Source organism: Pongo pygmaeus, chromosome 5 (genome assembly GCF_028885625.2).
Source record: "Pongo pygmaeus isolate AG05252 chromosome 5, NHGRI_mPonPyg2-v2.0_pri, whole genome shotgun sequence".
In the NCBI taxonomy this organism is placed as follows: domain Eukaryota; kingdom Metazoa; phylum Chordata; class Mammalia; order Primates; family Hominidae; genus Pongo; species Pongo pygmaeus.
The window spans coordinates 25,568,646-25,589,376 of NC_072378.2; the positions used below are offsets into that span (position 1 = coordinate 25,568,646).

At 38.3% G+C, this 20,731-nt stretch overlaps 1 protein-coding gene across 9 annotated transcripts in view; it reads left to right on the top strand.

The window, feature by feature from the left end:
• CARMIL1 (capping protein regulator and myosin 1 linker 1) overlaps window positions 1-20,731 on the top strand; it is a 354,404-nt gene that overhangs the window by 198,420 nt on the left and 135,253 nt on the right. For all 9 annotated transcript variants that reach the window (XM_054493464.2, XM_054493465.2, XM_054493468.2 and 6 more), the window contains 4 exons: window positions 7,015-7,101; window positions 13,280-13,383; window positions 16,466-16,543; window positions 16,688-16,764. In XM_054493464.2, coding sequence (XP_054349439.1) covers window positions 7,015-7,101; window positions 13,280-13,383; window positions 16,466-16,543; window positions 16,688-16,764 — 346 coding nt within the window. The remainder of the gene's footprint in view (window positions 1-7,014; window positions 7,102-13,279; window positions 13,384-16,465; window positions 16,544-16,687; window positions 16,765-20,731) is intronic.

Sequence of the window (20,731 nt, forward strand, 5' to 3'; positions counted from 1 at the left end):
ACTCCGTCTCTACTAAAATACAAAAAATTAGCTGGGCGTGGTGGCAGGCGCCTGTAGTCCCAGCTACTTGGGAGGCTGAGACAGGAGAATGGTGTGAACCCAGGAAGTGGAGCTTGCAGTGAGCCGAGATGGCGCCACTGCACTCCAGCCTGGGTGACAGAGCGAGACTCCGTCTCAAAAAAAAAAAAAGTTAAACTCAAATCTGCCATATAATCCAGCAGTTCCACTCCTAGTTTTATATCACCCAAGAGAAAGGAGACTTAGGTCCACACAGAGACTTGTGAATGAATGTTTGTAGCAGTATTAGCTATAATAGCCAAAAAGTAGAAACAACCCAAATGTTCATCACTGGAGAGTGGTTACATAAAATGCGGTATATATAATATGTGCACTGGAATACTACTCAAAAGAGAATGGAATTCTGACACATGCCACATCATGGATGAACCTCAAAAACACTGTTAAGTGAAAGAAGCTAGACCTAAAACACCACACATTGTTTGGGGGAGATGGAAGAGGAAGAATGAATAAGGTCCTTTGTTTTCTGTCCCGTTGTCCACTTCATGTTCTCTGAGGTGCAGCCACATTGGACAACTTGTCACCACAGGTGCAGTTTCTTCTGTGTTGCCCTCACTTTGGAGCTCCCGTGCAAACTTCCATAATAGCACTTACTTCATTCTACCCACATGAGAACCAGAGGTGGACATTTCTTCCCCCAAGCTTCAGCACCTTGCTTCCTCTCATCCCCACTTTCTGGGTTTTCTGTCTCCCCTTCCTTCTTTCCTAAGATGCAAAGCGTCCAGTGTAAGACTTTGTCCACAATCAATAAATATTTTTTTAAATCAAATTTGATTTATTTGATTTTATTCAGTCTTAATTCTCTTATATAGTTTTTTTATTTGCACTTGAAAATTACAGTGAAGTTTGAGAGATTTCTTTTGTATAGAGTCAGACCATGTGTTCAAAGATGATGTTTGCCTGCTTTTTCCCTCTGCTTTCCTACTTCTGAGACCTGACTTTGTGTCTTTTTATCTAGCTGCATCCCATTCACCAGTGCTGTCATCATGAATCATTCCAAGGATAGCCTTGGATGTTCCTGCCAAGTCTGTAGTGTGGTTTCTGCTCACATACCCTCAAATTTTGACATCCTGAAAATATTTTCACAGACCAAGACTTTTCTCATTTCTGCCCCTTCTAAATTCATTCATTGCTGTATTTGCCAGTGCTCACAGACAACTGCCAACATTCATATCTCCCACCTTTCTTTACTCTTGGGGATGAGCCTTCTGAACACAAATTCTTTATTCTTTTCATTCAGGCTAAATACCTGAAGATGATCGGTAGCTTTTCTGCTCATGGATGGAAATTCCACAAGAAATCTAATTGAGTGTAAAATATTTATTGAAATTTCAATCTAGAGAAAACTTTTAGTAATTTTTGTTCCCAAGCTTTTCAGTGATGGCATTTTGTGTTTGAAACTAATAAAAAGGGTGAATGAGGAGTCTGTAATTAAGTTATACAGGATATAAAAAAGACTAAGCCAGGACCATTATTTGTAAGGAAGTGCAAAGAAATACAAGGGCCTGGGCGCGGTGGCTCACGCCTATAATCCCAGCACTTTGGGAGGCCGAGGCAAGCAGATCATGAGGTCAGGAGATCGAAACCATCCTGGTCAATGTGGTGAAACCCCATCTCTACTAAAAATACAAAAATTAGCTGGGTGTGGTGGTGTGTGCATGTAATCCCAGCTACTTGAGAGGCTGAGGCAGGAGAATCGCTTGAATCAGGGAGTCGGAGGTTGCAGTGAGCCGAGATTGCGCCACTGCACTCCAGCCTGGCGACTGAGAGAAATTCCGTCTCAAAAAAAAAAAAGCCAAACAACAACAAAAAAAAACAAGGGAGATAAGGTCTTAACAGTTAAGTGGCCAGGAATTCTGAGGAATTTAAACAGCAAATGGAATGTGGTTTTGTACCTAAACCTTCCACTCAGGGACTTATTTGGAAACTCTCAAAGAGTTGTATGATATGAATGTTGATGCAGCAAATCTCTGTTATTTTCACATCTATGTACGGAGGACCAGGCCTGCAGTCTTCTGATTGCTGAGGGGGTTGTGGTAAAGGAGGTTCGAGTATGACTTAGTAAGCAGAGGTATAATGTGTATGAGTAATCCTTCAAATGCTAGATACCCTCCTGCTCTCTTTCTGCAAGAGCAACACAAGATGGTGAACAGACCACACACATACACAAGCTATTCTTATCCTTGTTGCCAGGCCATGCTTGTTTACTAGCTTGCTCTTGGTCTTCATCTAACAGTGTTTTTTTAGACTGTGGGTCAAGACCCATTAGCTGGCTGTGAAATCAGTTTAATAGTTCATGACAAGCATTTTTTTTTTTTTTTAAAGCAGTGGAATAGAACAGAAAATGCCAGAGTACATTGTTTAGGGGAAACTTTAGTTTTAGTTTTCTAATACTAATATATGTGTGTACATTTATGCTTTACTTCTCTAAGCATTACAAATTCTGTGTTCTGTTTTTCCTAGTTATCCATCCCAATTACCTTAGTTTTTATGATTTCAGCCTTTTCAGAAATGTCTGTCCTCACTTCTTCTCCTCACTTTTTTTTTTTTTTTTTTTGAGACAAGATCTCACTCTGTTGCCCAGGCTGGAGTATGGTGGTGTAATAATGGCTCACTGCAACCTCGATTTCCTGGGCTCAAGCCATCCTCCCCACTCAGTCTCCCAAGTAGCTGGGATTGCAGGTGTGCGCTACCACACCTGGCTAATTTTTAAATGTTTTTTGTAGTGATGTGGTCTCACTATGTTGCTCAGGCTCCTCCACTCACTCTATTCAAAATTCGATTATTTCACTTAGACACCATTTAGAATCCTAGCTCTAGTGTTTTTTGTTGACCTGAAGTATGCTTGTATTTTTTCCCAGCTATTTGGTGGTGGCTCTGATTTGATCTTCTAAATAAGACAAGAGACTTATAGATTCTAGGATTGCTGCTTACTTTTCTTGGTGTTTTAGGTCTTTCATTTCTTAGTGTATATCAGTGAGTCCCAGAGTCGAAACACATGGGTTTAATTCCCGGCTTCACAGCTTTCTAGCTAAGTATACTCAGCTTCCTTATATTAAAAATATAATAATAGTACCTACCAAATAAGAATGTTCTAAGGATTAAATGAGATAATTGATATTTTTATGGTTAAACAGGTAAAGCAATATTTTAAAAATGGCATAGATTGGCTGGGCACGGTGGCTCACGCCTGTAATCCTAGCACTTTGGGAGGCCAAGGCGGGCAGATCACAAGGTCAGGAGATCGAGACCATCCTGGCTAACACACTGAAACCCCATCTTTACTAAAAATACAAAAAATTAGCTGAGCGTGGTGGCACATGCCTGTAGTCTCAGCTACTCGGGAGGCTGAGGCAGGAGATTCCCTTGAACCTGGGAGGAGGAGGTTGCAGTGAGCCGAGATCGTACCTCTGCACTCCAGCCTGGGTGACAGAGTGAGACTCCATCTTGGGGGAAAAAAGAAGGCATAGATTTAGATTTTAGGGAATTTAAAAGTTGGAAGTATTGACTCAATTTTTTCCAGTATCCCTATATTCTTATATTCTTGGTTCCAAGTCTTTTCCTCTCAGCCTTATTTTTGAAATGGAAATACTTCATTGTATTTTGTTTTTTCACTTACTTTTCTTAGTGTTTCTGAACTCTCCAGGAAAGTTATAGAATTGGTGGAAATGTAAAAATTTTTACTCACCTATGCTCTGACATCTACAATGTTCCAATCTGTATGCTTTCTAACAGAGAAGAGGCCTTTTGTTTCTCCCAGAAACCACTACCAAGATCAAGAGACAGAATGTTCCCAGCATTCTCCAGACTTACCTTGTGGTTTGCCCCAGTGATTACCAGCCCTGTCCTCTACCACTTGGAAAAGATAACTACTATTCTGACTTCTCTCATGATGGATGAGCTTTGCCTGTTCTTTGCCTATGTACTCCTTTGTGTTTGGCTTCTTTTGCTTCTCTTTGTGGAGAGATTTTTTAATAATAGATTTGTTTCCTTGAATAGATAGAGAACTATTGAGATTATTTACTTCTTAAATTAGTTTCAGTTTGTCATGTTTTTCATAAGGGATTTGTTCCTTTCTATTAAAATGACAGTTTTTTGACTTACAGATTTGTTAATACCCTCGAGTTGTAATTCAATGCCTGTAAGATCTTTACATTCTCTTTTCATTTGATTTTGATAATTTGATCTCTCTTTCTCATTTATTTACTTTACCAGTCTTGCTGGAGTTTATTAATTTTGTTAGTATTTTTAAAGAACCAACTTTGTTAAATTTACCTATTTTTACGGCTGCTATCTATTTAATTGGATTCTTCCCTTTTTCTTATTTTTTTCCTTCCTTCTGTTTACAGAGATGGGTGAGGATTAGTTTGCTGTTTTTTGAGATGGATAATTAGATAATTATTTTCCAGTTTTTCATCTTTCTTAAAATATGTATTTAGGTCTATTGATTTCTCTCTAGGCATGGCTCTAGTTAGATCCCAAAGATTTTAATACCATAGTTTTTAGATTTAACTCAAATTATTTTTAAAATTCCCACTGTGATTTCTGACTCTTTTGTTATTTAGAAATATATTGCTTAAGTTATAATTATTTGGGGATTTTCTAATTATCTTATTGTTATAATTCCTATTTTAACTGCAGTAGTGGTAACAGAGAACATACAAATATTCTGTGTATGAATTCACAGTACTAAGGAACATTCTATTATTTGTTGAGACTGGCTTTATGGCTCGGTATATGATTCCTTTTGGAAAATATTCAGTGTGGACTTTGAAGAAATGTATTCTATAGTTACTGGGTACAGCATTTTAAATATATCAGTTATATCTTTTTTCATTATGATCTTGATATTCTCTATATCTTTACTGACTTTTTCTGTTCGTTTATTAGCTACTAATAGAAGTGTGTTAGAAAACTTCCATTATTATATATGCATGTGTGTTTATGTAATAATATATGTATTTTCCTTTTGTTACTGTCAGATTTACTTTATATATTTTCAGATGATGTTAATCAGAGCATAGATTTAGAGTAATTGTATCTTCTTAATTAATGAAATATTCCATTTATCTTTAGTAATGCTTCTTAAAATTTAAATTGTCTTATTGCAGCTTCATCAGATTTCTTTTGGTTAGTGTTTGTAGCATATCTTTTTTCATGCTTTTACATTTACTTCTGAATACATATATCTCTAGGTGTATCTCTTGAAAACATTTGATATTTTTATTCAAATAAATCATCTTTGACTTGTAATTTGAGTCTTTATATTTATATAATAATATTTTTAAATAATATAAATTTAAATTAAATATTTATAGTTAATAAATTTATATTTAATGTAATCATTGAAATATTTGGGTGAAAATCTGTATTACTATTTGTTTCCTTTTTTTTTTTTTTTTTTTTTTGAGATGGAGTCTTGCTGTGTTACCCAGGCTGGAGTGCAGTGGCGCGATCTTGGCTCACTGCAACCTCCACCTCCTGAGTTCACGCCATTCTCCTGCCTCAGCCTCCCGAGTAGTTGGAACTACCCGTGCCCGCCACCACGCCCGGCTAATTTTTTGTATTTTTAGTAGAGACGGGGTTTCACCGTGTTAGCCAGGGTGGTCTTGATCTCCTGACCTTGTGATCCACCCTCCTCGGCCTCCCAAAGTGCTGGTCCATTTTTTTATTTGTCTCCTTTTTTCCTCTCTTTTTTGCCCTTTAGATTAATCAAGTTTTAACAGTTATTCTGTCTTCCCCCCTTTTCCACATCAACTTGTTAGTCACTTATTTTATTTTATTTTTTTTTACAAGAGTGTATCAGCTAAATATCAAGGCTGCCCTCTTCTTGTAATTTACAAAATGGATTAGCATACTCAAGTCTCTAGAAATACTCAGATAAAAACCTGTTTAACATGATTTAATCCAGTGATTTTCAAACTTCTTTGACTGTGGAAACACAGTGGGGAAATAGGGCTCCCAGAACACCCACTATTCTAGGGGAAACGCCCATGTAGAGGCTTAGTCTAGCTGCATGACCTCCATGTTGTTTCTTAGAAGTTGTGATAAGATTTGTAGATAATTTGGGGTTATGTAATAGGGAAGCAACCAGCACAGTAATTTCTTATTGCTGCCTGAAGCTTGATAATTAGTCTAAGGCAACAGGAATTAACATTGTTTAAGGAGCCTTCTCAAGAACATGCCCCTGGGGAAATGATGGCTCATCTACAGCAGGAGGTCAGTTGAAGGACCTGTATGAAGGGCATATGTTTGTGTATTACTTACTTCCTCCCAGAAAACAGTCTATGCTCATTGTAGTCCTTGGATGGGTGAGCTGGTGTTCCCAATCTCCCACTCTGGTTATTAAATTTAGAAGATATCTGATTTTAAATACCGTAAATTCCTGGTGAGTTATCCAAAGTTACAAAATCTACTTTTAAGAAGTTAAAACATGCTCCGAAGCTCTGTATGAGGTTGTTAGCTATAAGCCAATTAAGTATAGGAATCCATCTGCCATTATCAGAATGGTTAATATTACTCCATTCTTCTTGACAATAATTAAATAGCATACATCCGATCACCTAGAAGAGCGATCAACTGATTAAGACAGAAGTTAAAAAGAAAAGGAGTTAACAGTTATCCTTTCCAAGAGGATTTGCATTTTAAATAGAACTATGAGAAAAAGAGTGACACGTGGCCCCAAGAAAAGTATCTCCAATGGAAAAGTTTCAGATATTGTATGCCTAATAAGACAATCTTCCCCTTCTCTTACCCTGTAGGTAGGACGGAAAGAAAAGGGGGCTTGATGGTAAATGTTTAGAAAACAATGTCTGATATTAGAAAGAAAGATATGATCACTTCAATCAGAATCAAAATTAAGTTAATTTTCATCCATTGTAAAAAATGCAGTTCCGAGAACTTGAAAATTCTAATCTCTTCTTTTTCCTTTCTCAGGTGTGTCCTCTTTAAGTATTCAATTTGCCAAACTCCCAAAGGGATTAAAGCACTTAAATTTATCTAAAACCTCATTATCACCTAAAGGTACAGTATTTCTTATTTACCTAACAGTGTGTCTGAAATATTTCTGCTGCACCTGCTACCTTAGTTAGAATTATTTGTTACATTTAAAAATACATGAAAAAAATACATTTAAAAATATATGTATTATATTACTCTGGCAGTTTGAGGATAAAGACATTATGTAATTCAATTTTTGATGCTCTGCAGTGAAGTGCTGTCAGAGTAGAGAGTAATTTTGACATGTACATGCAGTCTTTAACTTTTAAAACTTTGAGTCAGGGAATACTCGCCTGTCTGCCTCTACCCTCCTGCCTCACATTCCAAGATGCACCTGGTTGTGTTTCTCTTGGTTCAGCAAGTTGGCCTTTCTAGTCAGATAGACTGCCTGCTTTACAGAAAACTGTTGGGCTTAACTTCTGGATCACCACTGTAGCTCCACTCCTTGTAGTTCTGTCTTTAGAGTTTTCCTTGTCTTCTCTCCAGGTCAGTTCCTAACTTCACTCACCTTCATTTTTTTCCATCAAATCCTGTCATTTCTATTATTATTTTGCCACAGCAGCACCTCAATAATAATATTAGAAATTATCCTGCATTCTTTGTGCCTTTGTATATCTTCACATTTTGCCCTGGATGCCTGAAAATTTTTTTTTTAATCCCCAAATAGAGAGGTTCAGTTTGTTTTATTAAACTGTTTATCTGTGATAAACTCTGCTGAGATGTGTTCCCTCTTCCCAAGGCCACACAGAATCAATGAGTGTTCCCTTTGTATTACTTCGAGATCACATATATAACATTATTGTATAAATATTGTGTCTTTCCTGCTACACTGGGGCTCTCCTTGTGGCCTGTGCTTCTCTCATCTTTTTATCTGCAGCACCTGGCACTGTGCCTGGACTACTGTTTAACAAAAGTTTCTTGAACATCTTGCCATTAAGAAAGTTGCTGTCTTTTGGAAACAGTATGTATAGTGGTTGAAAGTGTCAGTTCTGTAGTCAGACTGCCGAAGGTTGAATTCTGACTTTTCTACTTATGTATGAACATGCATTTATAATGTCTTTGCTCCCAGATGCCTCATTTGTAAGACAGAAATAACAGTATCTTGTTTCTACACAGGTAGAGTTAAATGATTTAATATACATATAGTATGGTGTCTGTCACAAAGTGCTTAGTAAACTGCTACCATCACCCCCACCACCACCACCACCACCACTACCAGCATCATCATAATTATCATCATCCTGAGCTGTCTTATGTTTTTATATGCCTCAGTTTCTAGCTGGAGCAACCTTAGTGTCCTTACCTGGAATGTCTCATGAATTACCGTACATCCTATGCAGATTCAGCTTCTCTGTCTCAAAAAAAAAAAAAAAAAAAAATTGGAGGTGGATTAAAAAAAAAAATCAGGGGTAGATTGAAAAAAAGTCGGAGGTGGATTTTTAAATTTTATTTATTTATTTTTTTGGAGATAGGGTCTTGCTCTGTCACCCAGGCTGGAGTGCAGTGGTACGATCTTGGCTCATTGCAGCCTCGACCTCTTGGGCTCAAGCGATCCTCCCGCCTCAGCCCCCCGAGTAGCTGGGACCACAAGCATGCACTACCACACCCCGCTAATTTTTTTGTAGAGACAGGGTTTCCATGTTCCCAGGCCGGTCTCGAACTCCTGAGCTCAAGCGATCTGCCTGCCTCAGCCTCCCAAAGTGCTGGGATTACATGCATGAGCTACTGAGCCTGGCTGCTTCTATCTCACTTTCTCTTTGAAATGTTCTCAAACAACCCCCTCTCACCACACCCTGTATGACTAGATGCTCCTTTCTCTGTTTTCCTTAGCCCTTTGTAAATTCCTCTATCTTAGCATGTGTCCATCACATTTGATTGTGTCTTAGCCTGTACATTTCTCGACAATAAGGGCTTTGCCTCATTCATTGCTGTGTCCTGGCACTTCTCAGTCTCTCATGGAATGTGCCTTGGATAAATGAGTGAAGGAAGTCATCCCTTGATGATTTTATATCCATGCCATCATACATTATTCTGAACATGAAGTTAAATTAAGAATGGTTTGAAATTGAGATTAGTTCCATAAGTCCCATGATTTTATGTGCACACATTTATACACACATATTTAAGATTAAGGCATGAAAATAAATTACCAAAGGGATTTCCCCAGGAGTCAGTGTTTTCAGACCTATTGCCTGAAGCCATCTACAGATCTTACAGCTAAGTTTAACTCCTTTACATTATCACTGTTCTACTTCAGCAAATCCATTTTATATAAACCTTTTTCTGATAATTACCAATGTAGTACACATTTATAGTAAAGATTTAGAAGATGCTAAAAAGTATAAATAAGAAGGCAAACCCCCTCCAAACTCCCTTGTTCCTTGGTCATTTGTATTTCTTTTAGGGAAATCACTAAGTTTACATCCTTTGTTAGTTTTCTGTTTATAGTGTTAATCTATTTTTAAAAAAGTTTGTATGACTTGTGTACATATTAAAAGCATTCATTATTTATTGTGTGCTCCATAGATCTAGTTTAAGTCGTTTATAAGATAAAGGTGGTTTTTAAAAACCTGATTATATGAATTGCATCTGTAATTCTAGCCACCCAGGAGGCTGAGGTGGATGCGTGAGCTCAGGAGTTTCAGGTTGCAGTGAGCTATGACAGTGCCACTGCACTCCAGCCTGGGTGACAGAGTGAGAACCTGTCGTCTCTTAAAACGAAAACAAAAACAAAAAACTGATTATATTAATAATCCTTGATTATATTTATTTTAATTCATTTCTTCATTACCATATAACAAGTAAAAGGATGTAGTGATCATTTATCCTTCCTAGAGCAAGTTTGGTTCTGAGGACCTTCAGTGCCACCTCTCCCTGATGTCCCTGTCCCTTTTAGTGTGGTAACAGTGGGGAGGTCCTACGGGCAAAGCTGGGCTTCTCTACCTCCTTATGATGAGGACAGCCCCACGTTGCCTGTACCCTTTACAAATAAGGGTCCTCCCATTTATCTTTTACCTGCAATAAAATATGAATATATTAAAATATGTGTTTTGAGAATTAGCATTGTTTTATAACATGACTTGAAGAATTTTTATTTTATTTATTTTATTTTATTTTATTTTATTTTATTTTATTTATTTTATTTTATTTTATTTTATTTAGATGGAGTCTCGCTCTGTCGCTCGGGCTGGAGTGCAGTTGCACGATCTTGGCTCACTTGCACGATCTTGGCTCACTGCAACCTCTACCTCCAGGGTTCAAGTGATTCTCTTGCCTCAGCCTCCCGAGTAGCTGGGATTACAGGCGTGTGCCACCACGCCCAGCTAATTTTTGTATTTTTAGTAGAGATGAGGTTTTGCCATGTTGGCTAGGCTGGTCTCAAATTCCTGACCTCAGGTGATCCATCTGCTTCAGCCTCCCAAAGTGCTGGGATTACAGGCATGAGCCACCATGCCTGGCCTGAATAATTTCAAATTGCCCTAAGACAAAAATATCTTGAAATGTTTATTAATTTATTTTTTTAAATTGACTTCTTGAAGTATTTTACATAGGATCTGAAAGATTCGCAGTTTTAGAATGACTGGAGTTACATTGCAGGGTTAAACTTCTGGTGAATTTGACTAGCATTTATATTCATGGCTTGATAATGCAAGACAGATTAAAAAAAAAAACTCCCCATGACATCACCACTGCCTCCAAATACCCTTTCTTTATCTCAGATGTTAACTAACTGATAGTTTTCTGGATTTCTAGCAAATGTCCTGCTGGTTGCCAGATTATGTCAAGGCAGAACCATCTGGTACCATCTTTTTCCAGCTGTAAACACTACAATAATAAGTAACAGAATGGTCAAAATCACTAGACAGCCAGAATCGAGAAAGGCATGTAAATGTGTTTAGTTCGGGCTGTAAGGGCCTTGATTTTTTTTCAATTCTATACTTTTATAATTCTCCACTCTTCATGGGCTTATTAACACAGGCCTCATGTGAGCATGGGCTTAGGGGGCAGCAGAGGAAATCCTTCATGCTGTTTCAGTAGCATGAAGCTGAGCTGATAACATGATGCTCTCTCGAGTCTATTCAGATGTTGGACAACTGCCAAGCTCCCGCACTTGTCAAGGAGCATTTTGCTGTCAGGACTAATTTAGCCTTCTATTTTGGGAATTTATTTATTGCGTTTTGTTATACCTCACTAAGGAAATGATTTTACAAATGATTTTCTTGATGAGAATCTGGTATTGGCCGTATGTTTTGGACTCAGTTATTCCATTAAAAAATACATTAATACTAATATCAGGACAAACTAAAGGAAGTGGTCATTTAAACAGTTATAGAAGATAACCTCCAGAAAATAACCTTTTTTTATAAGCCACTGTACGTTCCTCTTATCTAACACAATTAATCAAATTTCTTCCTCCTCTACTGCCAAGCTCTTGTTCTTGCCCCATTGATAGTTATTGCCTCACTGGATAGTGATTATTCAGCTGTCTGTGTCTCCCGCTTCACTGGCCTTCAGCAAGTAAGATGGTATCTCAGAAGACCCTGCCTGGTACACAGTAGGATTTCAATAAAGGTTTATTGAAATGAATATTCCTTGTGTAGCACTGACTTTTCATCGTAGAGTCTAATTAAGTTTTTCCCTAATGGTCTTTGCAATTTTTGAGGGTCAAAAAAAATGATCTTATTTATATTTATCTCCTAATTCCCAGCATTTTATTAGCATTTAGTAAATGGTGAGTTGACAGCCGAGAAGTTCTTTGCACTTAAATATTTTTTATTCGAAGTCTCGGTCTCCTGTATACCCCACCCAAATATGCGCCCACTTTGAGAAATGGCTCAGTAGCCTTTATCAGACACACACTAGAATCAGTTTATCATAACTCTCTGAAGCTGGAGAAGACAATGGCCTCTTTATCAGCCCCACACTGAATGTTCTAAGCTCACAGCAGGGAGGTGCTCCAGTGGAAGGCTGCACCTGCACCCCACAGCTCTTGTAGTACCCTCATCAGATCCTGCTGCTATGACTGGAACTGGCTCTTACTGGCAGACCTGACCTTGGCCCCTCTTCTCCATGAAGGGTCTGCCCAAATGTGGAGGGGAAAGAAAACCTTTTCCTGGTTCTTTAGAGTAGTTGACTTACTTGAGTCTCAGTTTGATAGGTTGAGATTTTCAAAAAATTTTGTTGAAAAATAAGAAAAACAAAATAATTTATAAAAGTATACCCAATTAAGAAATAGCCATATTTCTAAAATATATCATTTGGAACCATGGACTTTTGGTAGAAACACGAAGAGCTTTGCTATCTCTCACATTCCCATTGTGCTAAGTAAAATCATCAGTGCTGCGGTGAGTGATTGAGTCTTAGTGAGTGATTATATCCTTCTGGGCTCCCATTTTATAATGACACACCTCAAAATGCTCCTATTCCCTTCTGAAAAGAAGTGGCCCACTAGACAACCATGATTAGCGGGCCTGTCAATAACTGTTACCCACCTGTGAGAGAACTTAGTTCTATCCATACGGGATAAGCAGCCTCCTCACATATTCATTCTTTGTTTTCTGAGGTGAATTTGTCAGTTTAGTTCAGTTTCTGTTAACTTGAGCCATTTATGTTATGTATGTAAAGAGTGTATAGAGTGCTAATTATACATTTTTCTTTATGATTGCATCTTACATGGTATACAGATCATCTCATTCTTTGTGAAATCCAATTTAATCCAAATGTTTCCTTGAATGTAATACATTTAAGAAGAACTGTATACTTCTCTTTTTAACTTCCCAATACTTTAAATAGCCTAAATTATCTGAATTTGGACATGCATCATTTAAACACCAGGCACTAACTTAAGAATCACCTGGCAGGAGTAAGAGAAGGATAAACATTGTCAACTAGATTGCTTTCATCATTCTAAGGCTTCAGATTAAAATGCTTTCTGTCCTTGGACACATCAGAAGACATGGAGCAAAGGGAAGCCAATTCATTACTCCTTCTGATTCAGTGAGGGGGTTGTGTCATTGACAAACCTGTTCTTCCTGAGGGTGTATCAAAAGGAGACACAATCATAGTGCCACCTTTCAGGGACAGTGCTCATGATTAACCTCAGTCCTGCAATTTGATGGAAGTGTTGGGCCATTTATAGAAACACAAACCTCATTTTGTTTCCTGGAGTGCAAACTGAGCCTGGATTTTCTTGATGTTGCAGGGGTGAACAGCCTTTCTCAGTCACTCAGTGCCAATCCATTGACCGCCTCTGCCCTTGTCCACCTCGACCTCTCAGGGAACGTCCTTCGTGGAGATGACCTCTCAGTAAGTTTTCTTTTCTTTATTCCATCTTCGAAGAAGCTGTGTTTAATAAGCCTGGAATAATTTTAAACGTGACTTTGTAGTGCATTTTCCTGCCTCTCTCTTTGTCATGACGCCTTTGAATCATTTAGTTACGAGCTTATGAAGTGTTTTACTGAAAATTCCAGAGGCTTCGTTAATTAAATGTCATATATCACCACAATTTTTTTTTCTCATTTAATGATGCTGAAGTTCACATTTTTTGGAAGTAATGCTGTTGAAGAATTTTTTTTCATCATTTAAAAACATTAGCTTACAGGGGCCAGGCATGGTGGCTCACACCTGTAATCCCAGCACTTTGGGAGGCTGAGGCAGGCAGATCACGAGGTCAGGAGATCGAGACCAGCCTGGGCAACATGGTGAAACCCCATCTCTACTAAAAATACAAAAATTAGCCAAGCGTGGTGGCACGTGCCTGTAGTCCCACGTACTCAGGAGGCTGAGGCAGGAGAAGTACTTGAACCCTGGAGGCGGAGGTTATGGTGAGCTGAGATTACACCACTGCTCTCCAGCCTGGGCGACAGTGTGAGTCTCCGTATCAAACAATAACAACAACAAAAACCCATTAGCTTACAGGTTAAAATTGCCTGGTAAGGAAGATTGGGAACACTAACTGAACTTTCTCATTATTATTATTGTTACTGGGAAGGCTGATGGTTATAGGTTACAATTGAGAGGGAGTATTGGGATAAACCTGAGCACTCGTCTATTTTGTGAATAAAATAGGGAGAAGGGTGGTCTACACATAACCTGGGGCCATTTCTTCGGAGTTTGAATATGAAGGCAAAAACGACTCCCTCAATTATAATAAAATTTTTAATGTAACTGAATCAATAATGTAATATTTGGCAGATCTTTGACACAGTGGATTAGGTATGATCTCATTTCCATATGTGGCGAATGATCCCCTCTGGTCACCAAGATAGAATTTAGAATTTTTTCTTTAACAACATGGCCTACACCCAGCGGCCATCTTTGAAGGGCCTTAATTTGTATTCCACTGCTTTGCCACAGGGCTGAAAAACGCTGTGAAATTTATTCTTATTTCTCTTGTTTTGGTTTACCTGTAAGGCAGGAAGTACAAATGAAGGCCTTTTTGTATTTTTTTTTCCTTTTCCTCTCCTTTGCACTTAAAATTATTTAAACAATACTTGATTCCTGGTGTGCCATGATTTTTCAATCCATTTTCCAGTTTCAGTTGTTACCTTCACTGACAGTTCATAAATCTGCTCCCTCCCAAAATAAAACAAGGAGGCCAATGTGACACCACCAAAATAATACTGTGGCAAAGTAGAAGAATAGAAGGAAGGATAAAAGGAGAGGCTAAAGGTTAATAAGATTCAGCTAAAATAGGAACATTAATAGTCACCTAAAACAACAAAATAGCTCAAGATTTCTTTTTCTGGCCAGGGTGGGTCCTGTTGTAGCTTGCTTCTGGGGAGTGGAACGATGAGGCCTGAGTGAAAGTGGGCTGGAAGGGAGAGTGGGCGGGGAAGGCAAAAGTTCCAGGAGCCTGGTGGCAGGTGCAGGAGTTTACCTGACCCTGTGCCCTCAGGGAAAGCAGCCTAGCAGGGCCTGGCCTCTTTGGAGATATGTGGCCAGATAGTCTTGTCACCATTTCATGGTGATAAGAGCTCCCCCAGCTGGTGATTGGGAGTAAAGCCACAGTAAACTTAAAAGTCTCGAGACAATTTTTGCCAGGCAAACAGAGAGGGGCAGAGGATCTTCATGTGAGAGCAAAATGACTTTTCTGAATCAGAACTTTTCATAACAAAATCCATTCTATGGCTGGGTGCAGTGGCTCACACTTAGAATTCCAGCACTTTTGGAGGCTAAGGCAGGTTGGTCTCTGGGGTCCAGGAGTTTGTGACCAGCCTGGACAATATGTTGAAACCCTGTCTCTACAAAAAATACAAAAATGAACTGGGCGTGGTGTCACATGCCTGTAGTCCCAGCCAGTCAGGAGGTTGAGGCAGGAGGATGGCTTGTGCCCGGGAAGTGGAGGTGGCAGTGAGCCGAGATCATACCACTGCACTCCAGCTTGGGCGATAGAGCCAGACCCTGTCTTTAAATAAATAAATAAATAAATAAATAAATGTCATTCTGTGTGTATGGTTATTTTAAAGTGTTAAGTGTTTACAGGCGATTTTTTTGCTCTTCTGAATTCCTTGATAGGATTCTTCTGAAGCACCATATAGCCAAACTGCTACACATAGTAAATGTTTGCAAGGACATACTCAGTATAAGCTTGTTTGATTTTGCAAGTATCCAGTGGCATCCAGTGAAGCAGAGGAGAATTTAAGCTATTTGCCTGGTGGCAGGGAGCTTGGACTCAGTTTGTTATGGGTGGGCTCTGGCAGTTACTACACATACAGGGTAATTCCAGAACAACGTCGCTGTTGATGTTCAGCATCTCAGTTGAACTGATCTGTTGATTAGCCTTGAATGAGAGGACTAGGGAAGTTTAGGCATTGTGACCCCCTGAAACCGGAAGTGTCTTAGCTATTAGTGAAATTTTTTAAAAAGCACTCATATTGCTGCCAAGCCATTCTTGTTAGCTTTGAGAAGTAACTAAGGGTAGAAAAATCATTATGTCGGACAGAAGACAGGATAGCCTGAGACCATCCTATGGTTCAAATTCAGATTCGTAGTTCTGCAAACACTTTCAAAAGTGATTAGCATTTTGATAGAGTGACTGCAGTTCAGGTGGTATTTTAGTCTCAGGAGTTAAAATGAATTAGCACAGTTCCAAAATTGTATAATAAAAATTAAGCTAATCAGGAAAACTAAGTCATGTGTAACAAAATGGGGGTTTGGTTTTCAATATTCCATTTGGCCTTTCTTTACTGAAACATAATTTTAACTATTCTTGGGATTTTCACTGTCAGGGAATGTAAAGGAATGACAGAAAATTCTGGTAATCCCCTTGGGAAGAGCAGAGAATGATCTGAGAAATTCTGGCAACTTCCTTTTAAAACATTAATTTGCATTGTGTGTATGTGTGTGTTTCTAGAATCCTAACATTTATCTTTTATTTTTTTTCAAGCACATGTATAATTTTTTGGCCCAGCCAAATGCCATTGCTCATCTGGATTTATCCAATACAGAATGTTCCCTGGACATGGTAAATTTAATATATATATATATATATATATTGCTCTGAGGGGTCTCAGAAGAGCTATTTAGATGGGATGTAGGGGACCTCTAATAAAAGATTCTCCTGGACCTAGAAATACTTGAAAAGAAGAGTGCCTTATTTCTTTTTCAGGTCTGTGGAGCTCTTCTCCGTGGATGCCTTCAATATTTAGCTGTGCTCAACCTCTCCAGAACTGTCTTCTCTCACCGGTATAGATTTATTTCTGCTCTCATTGTCATCTGGAAGTGTCTTTTTCTGAGAAAAGTTGTAGTGATAAGGAAAACAGAGTGATAAAGGGTGAATGTTGTATATGAAAGAAGGCGGCCTTAAGCATTATCTATAAATATTAGGCCTTGAACATTCAAGTTTTTGTTTTATCATTTTAAATGTAGGTTAATGTTCTTACCAATAATTCCAGCCTGCTTACGTGAACTATGTGATAATGCACTATTTCTCATATGTGGTCAGGCAATCTGTCTTAATATGGGAAAAACCCTTTTAGAAACTTTTATAGGTATTTCGCACGGGTGAGCTTGGATGTAGGTATAAACTACTTTCAGAGAGTAAAGAGAATAGTTATCTCAAAGCTCATGCATTTTCACTTGTAGAAGTAATTGAGGGCCAGTCTGACTACTTCACTTATACACTCCTGACTATAATTGTTTGCAGAATAAGGCAGTAGATTAGAAGCATCAAGGATTCACAAACAGTAGCAACTTAGAATGCAAAGAGACTATAGAGGAATTATCAGAGGAATTATGAAAAGTACATGGGTTAGATAGGTATGGAATCTGGGAATATCTAAAGAATTAATACAGTTCAACACTTAGCATTTATAATTATGACCATAAATTATAAATACTATTTTAGTTATATGTTTTTAAATAACATGAGTATTGGTAATATTAGAAGTATTTTTATTTTTGCTAGTTTTTAAAGGCCTTATGTATTTAAAAGGATAACCGTCACTTATTTGGAAAATTCAGTTTTGTAGCATGCTTTATTCCATAACTGTGCCTTGCAAATCAATTACTTTGTATATTAAAGTACTATTTTTTATTACTTCAATAGTAATTAAATCTTTACAGTAGCAAAAATATGCCACAAATACCTCCATAGATTAAAGTTAGGGAGTGTGACGTCTGAAAATATAATGGTAGGAAAAGTTGAATTTTCCATGATAATTATATTTTGGGGAACATTTGAGAGTTTTAATTGAAACCTAGTCAACTCATGTATTTGAAGCCAGCTTATAAAGCCATGCTTTGGTGGAGCAGTAATTGACTGGGGAACTGGGTTACAAGATGAAAGCACAGACTATAAAGGTTTTTGTATAGTCAGCACTTTTGAGTTCAAAATACTGTGAATTCTACGATGACTGGTCTTCAGTAGAGCTGTTAAGCTTATAGAACAGAATTGCGCTAACAAATTGTCTTGTCTTCCACATGAAAGGTTGTGATTAAACTGTTTAATACCTAATACCTTATCTAGATATAGTTGTAGAAAGCCCTTAGTAATTTTGTTGAAATTACTGCATTTACGTTGAGGTGTGGATTGTCAGCCAGACTATTCATTCTTTTATTCACAGATAATTTCATAAGTGTATCCATCAGGATAAGTTAGATTGTTCCACAGTAACAGTGACCCCTTTCCCCCAATGTCCATGGGTTTCAGCAACAGTGATTTTGTGAAATGTCCATTGTGGGCTGGCATATAACCTTCACTTCAGGAGGCAGAGCCGCCTCCTATCTAGAACATTCACAGTCATATAGCGAGAAAAAGAGATCATGGCAGTGCACATACTGGCTCCCAAGGCTTCTCTCTGGAAGTCATGCACATCATTTCTCTCTGGAAGTCATGCACATCATTTCTCTCTGGAAGTCATACACATCATTTCTCTCTGGAAGTCATACACATCATTTCTCTCTGGAAGTCATACACATCATTTCTCTCTGGAAGTCATACACATCATTTCTCTCTGGAAGTCATGCACATCATTTCTCTCTGGAAGTCATACACATCATTTCTCTCTGGAAGTCATACACATCATTTCTCTCTGGAAGTCATGCACATCATTTCTCTCTGGAAGTCATACACATCATTTCTCTCTGGAAGTCATGCACATCATTTCTCTCTGGAAGTCATGCACATCATTTCTCTCTGGAAGTCATACACATCATTTCTCTCTGGAAGTCATACACATCATTTCTCTCTGGAAGTCATACACATCATTTCTCTCTGGAAGTCATACACATCATTTCTCTCTGGAAGTCATGCACATCATTTCTCTCTGGAAGTCATACACATCATTTCTCTCTGGAAGTCATACACATCATTTCTCTCTGGAAGTCATACACATCATTTCTCTCTGGAAGTCATACACATCATTTCTCTCTGGAAGTCATGCACATCATTTCTCTCTGGAAGTCATGCACATCATTTCTCTCTGGAAGTCATACACATCATTTCTCTCTGGAAGTCATACACATCATTTCTCTCTGGAAGTCATGCACATCATTTCTCTCTGGAAGTCATACACATCATTTCTCTCTGGAAGTCATGCACATCATTTCTCTCTGGAAGTCATACACATCATTTCTCTCTGGAAGTCATACACATCATTTCTCCCTGGAAGTCATACACATCATTTCTCTCTGGAAGTCATACACATCATTTCTCTCTGGAAGTCATACACATCATTTCTCTCTGGAAGTCATGCACATCATTTCTCTCTGGAAGTCATACACATCATTTCTCTCTGGAAGTCATACACATCATTTCTCTCTGGAAGTCATGCACATCATTTCTCTCTGGAAGTCATACACATCATTTCTCTCTGGAAGTCATGCACATCATTTCTCTCTGGAAGTCATACACATCATTTCTCTCTGGAAGTCATACACATCATTTCTCCCTGGAAGTCATACACATCATTTCTCTCTGGAAGTCATACACATCATTTCTCTCTGGAAGTCATACACATCATTTCTCTCTGGAAGTCATGCACATCATTTCTCTCTGGAAGTCATACACATCATTTCTCTCTGGAAGTCATACACATCATTTCTCTCTGGAAGTCATACACATCATTTCTCTCTGGAAGTCATACACATCATTTCTCTCTGGAAGTCATACACATCATTTCTCTCTGGAAGTCATACACATCATTTCTCTCTGGAAGTCATACACATCATTTCTCTCTGGAAGTCATACACATCATTTCTCCCTGGAAGTCATACACATCATTTCTCTCTGGAAGTCATACACATCATTTCTCTCTGGAAGTCATACACATCATTTCTCTCTGGAAGTCATGCACATCATTTCTCTCTGGAAGTCATACACATCATTTCTCTCTGGAAGTCATACACATCATTTCTCTCTGGAAGTCATACACATCATTTCTCTCTGGAAGTCATACACATCATTTCTCTCTGGAAGTCATACACATCATTTCTCTCTGGAAGTCATACACATCATTTCTCTCTGGAAGTCATACACATCATTTCTCTCTGGAAGTCATACACATCATTTCTCTCTGGAAGTCATACACATCATTTCTCTCTGGAAGTCATACACATCATTTCTCTCTGGAAGTCATACACATCATTTCTCTCTGGAAGTCATACACATCATTTCTCTCTGGAAGTCATACACATCATTTCTCTCTGGAAGTCATACACATCATTTCTCTCTGGAAGTCATGCACATCATTTCTCTCTGGAAGTCATACACATCATTTCTCTCTGGAAGTCATACACATCATTTCTCTCTGGAAGTCATGCACATCATTTCTCTCTGGAAGTCATGCACATCATTTCTCTCTGGAAGTCATACACATCATTTCTCTCTGGAAGTCATACACATCATTTCTCTCTGGAAGTCATACACATCATTTCTCTCTGGAAGTCATACACATCATTTCTCTCTGGAAGTCATACACATCATTTCTCCCTGGAAGTCATACACATCATTTCTCTCTGGAAGTCATACACATCATTTCTCTCTGGAAGTCATACACATCATTTCTCTCTGGAAGTCATACACATCATTTCTCTCTGGAAGTCATGCACATCATTTCTCTCTGGAAGTCATGCACATCATTTCTCTCTGGAAGTCATGCACATCATTTCTCTCTGGAAGTCATACACATCATTTCTCTCTGGAAGTCATACA